Here is a 3158-nt window from a genome sequence, read left to right as displayed (position 1 = left end):
TGCGTCTACAGCCCTGATCTTTGCCACAAAGTATCCCGCTTCAGCAGAATAGGGGATGCTCTCACTGTTAACGGAGCCATGCTCAGAATAGGGCGCGAGAATTGTAGGATTATTGTCATTTTCATCCAGGATTAACACGTTCACAGTCACGTTGCTGCTGAGCGGAGGAACACCAGAGTCTGTGGCCTGAACTTTAAACTGAAACGTTTTTAACTCCTCATAGTTAAAAGACTGCAGGCTGACTATATCTCCAGTCTCTGAGTTAATGTTCACCATTGTAGATAAGGGCAATGAGTTACTGTTACTTTCCACAATTGAGTATCTTACCTGGGAATTCTGATCAATGTCAGCATCAACTGCAGATAGTCTTTTTAAAATGGCTCCAACAGGACTGTTCTCTTTTAAATATATATGAACTAATGTGTCTGAAAAACTAGGTGAGTTGTCATTAACATCAGAAATATAAACTGTAAGACCACTTGTGCTTGTTAAAGCAGGGATTCCATCATCTGTAGCTATGATCGTTACATTATAAAGTGATGCACTCTCTCTGTCTAGCTGTCCATCTACTACCAAAGAGTAATAGTTTTTGTAATTTGTTTCCAATTTAAAGGGGCTGTCATTTTTAATATTACAATGAACTGCTCCATTTTTGCCTCCATCTCTGTCCAGTACTGACACAAGTGCAACAGCAGTGCCTATTTTTGCATCCTCTTTCACACTGTTAATTAATGATGTTACAAATATTTCTGGAGTGTTGTCATTTAAATCCACCACCTCAATTAGTACTTTGCACTGTGCTGCCATTGGAGGAGAGCCTTTGTCACTAGCTTGCACGCGGATTTCAAAAGCCAGGTGCTCTTCAAAGTCAATCTTTCCCTTAACTGTTATTAATCCTGTGATCTCATCAATTTGAAATATTTCCAAGACATGATCCTGATCTTTGCTGCTTAGTGAATATGAAATCTCCCCGTTTGGTCCTTCATCTGTATCTGTTGCGGTTACTGTTATTACTGGTGTGCCGAGTGGTACATTTTCATTAATACTTGTTTTATACAATAGTTTTGTAAATATTGGGACGTTGTCATTAACGTCTAAGACATGTATTATTATCTGTGATGTTCCGGATTTCGGAGGTGTCCCTCCGTCTACAGCAGTCAATATGAGTTTTATTACAGGCTGCTTCTCTCGGTCTAAAGGTTTCTGGAGGACTAGCTCAGCAGACAAACTCTCTCCTTTGTTCAGCGATAATGAAAAATAGTCATTTTGATTTAGCTTGTATGTACTGATGCCATTTTTCCCTACATCGGCATCATAGGCCGATAGCACAAGAAATTTAGTCCCCGGTAGTGTGCTTTCGGCTATTTCAATACTTTGTGAATTAGCGCTAAATGACGGATAATTATCATTCACATCTAGAATATTTATTTCTAAACGATAAAGCTTCAATGGAGCATTTATTACAGCCTCTACGCTCACTGTGCATTTCGTTGCCTTCGCACAGAGCTCCTCTCTGTCTATTCTGTCATTGACAAAGAGAACACCAGTCTTTAGGTTTACCTCGAAGATTTTTCTCTTTGATCCGGTAACAACCTGAAACATACGAGACTCCAGATCATCGACACTGAGGTTTAGATCCTTGGCTACATTTCCTACAGAAGTCCCCGTATTCACCTCTTCTGATATGGAGTAGGAGAGCTGCCCGGACACTGCTTCCCAGTAACAATCCAGCAGCACAAATAACACGTATGCCACCACAGGACTCCTGGTAATTGAAGACATGATCCAATCCGACGTGAAACCAACATAGAAACAATTAAGTATAATGGATGTCGAGTATTGCCCGAAACTGTGTCCCTTTTCCTCTTTAATTCCCACAATGCAGATAATAATCCAGCCTTCTCTCTGTGCTTCTGCGTCCCTTTGTGTCAAAGCCCAACAAGACGTTTTCACGCTCTTAAGGTAGGAGGGGCCTGGTAATCTAAATAAAATCGTTTTTGTTATGGTCTACAGTGCCCCCGGATGGCTTTGTGGTTTAACTACATTAGAAACCAGGATATAATCAGTTTAACACTCTGACATCTCTCCATTCAGTGCATAGGCACTGATCATGTGTGTGTAGTTCAGGCCTGTGTATTGTGTGTAATAACAACAGTATGTAAATTGTAATTTCCCCTTCCGGGATTAATACATTATTTATTATTATTATTATTATTATTATTATTATTATTATTATTATTATTATTATTATTATTATTATTATTATTTTTATTAACAAACCATCTCTGATGTTCGGCCCAAAAATGACCAACGACCAGAAGGTCAGGAAATAGCAGGTTGTTTTCTTTGAAAACGAATTCACTTGTCGTTTTGTCTGGTAATATGCAACGTTTTAATGTATTTCAAAATGAGCGTCATCTTATCTTTTTGTGATTGGCATGTGTATGTCTTTGACTGAAATGCTATCCAGGTAATCATTTTCAATATATCGTGAATGCTATGGCGTACGCAATGACAGAAATCCTCGAAGGGTCTTTGTTGATATACTCAAAACTATACACCATAAAAGAAAACTCAAATAATTGACAGAGAAACAAGGAGTGCACCACTCCTCTTTCACCTCTTAATGAACTATGAACGAAGGAAAGCAAGTCAACACGGCAAACTAATCGGCAATCAAATGTGTGGTGCAGACTTGGTTCCCAAAACATAACATTAACTGTCAAAGAACAGCAGATGAACGTGATACTTGGCGACTGCGTGAAAAGATAAATCTTCTTAACTGGTAAATTATTTCTTTTCTACAGCATCATGGACAGCAACTATTGCATTTAAACAGAAAAGACTGGTTTATACGTTATAGAAGATTACAGAACAACGTCACCCTTTTCAAAGTAGTTAGAAGGAGAAAATTGACTAAATCTGTTTTCACATCAACAAGTGTTACGTATAATCATACAGAAAGATACAGATAAAGACGGAAGGGAAAAACAACGAAGTGACCTAATTAATACATGAATAGCAAACAAGGCCAGCGGTTTTTTTAACTCACTATTTAGATTGCATTATAAGCGTAGTACTCTTACCTTGTCTGTGTTAGGTAAAGTCTGAGTTCTGGTAAAAGTGTCCCCTCCGTTAATACTGATCAGCTCAGCATC

General features: G+C 38.4%; 3 protein-coding genes across 4 annotated transcripts in view; all 3 read right to left on the bottom strand.

Annotated features, from left to right (window-relative positions):
- LOC117952243 (protocadherin alpha-8-like) overlaps window positions 1-2067 on the bottom strand; it is a 3490-nt gene extending 1423 nt beyond the window's left edge. Inside the window, exon 1 of the mRNA XM_034884394.1 lies at window positions 4-2067. Within this exon, the coding sequence (XP_034740285.1) occupies window positions 4-1782 (1779 nt within the window). The 5' untranslated portion in view covers window positions 1783-2067. The remainder of the gene's footprint in view (window positions 1-3) is intronic.
- LOC117951262 (protocadherin alpha-C2-like) overlaps window positions 1-3158 on the bottom strand; it is a 125719-nt gene that overhangs the window by 63062 nt on the left and 59499 nt on the right. The gene's annotated exons all lie outside the window — the stretch shown is intronic.
- The window catches only part of LOC117951270 (protocadherin alpha-3-like), a 22894-nt gene that overhangs the window by 13439 nt on the left and 6297 nt on the right, over window positions 1-3158 (bottom strand). The window lies entirely within an intron of this gene.

The sequence above is a fragment of the Etheostoma cragini genome, chromosome 10, assembly GCF_013103735.1.
Source record: "Etheostoma cragini isolate CJK2018 chromosome 10, CSU_Ecrag_1.0, whole genome shotgun sequence".
In the NCBI taxonomy this organism is placed as follows: domain Eukaryota; kingdom Metazoa; phylum Chordata; class Actinopteri; order Perciformes; family Percidae; genus Etheostoma; species Etheostoma cragini.
The sequence above is the reverse complement of the archived record's forward strand: the minus strand, read 5'-3'. Positions and strand labels throughout refer to the sequence as shown.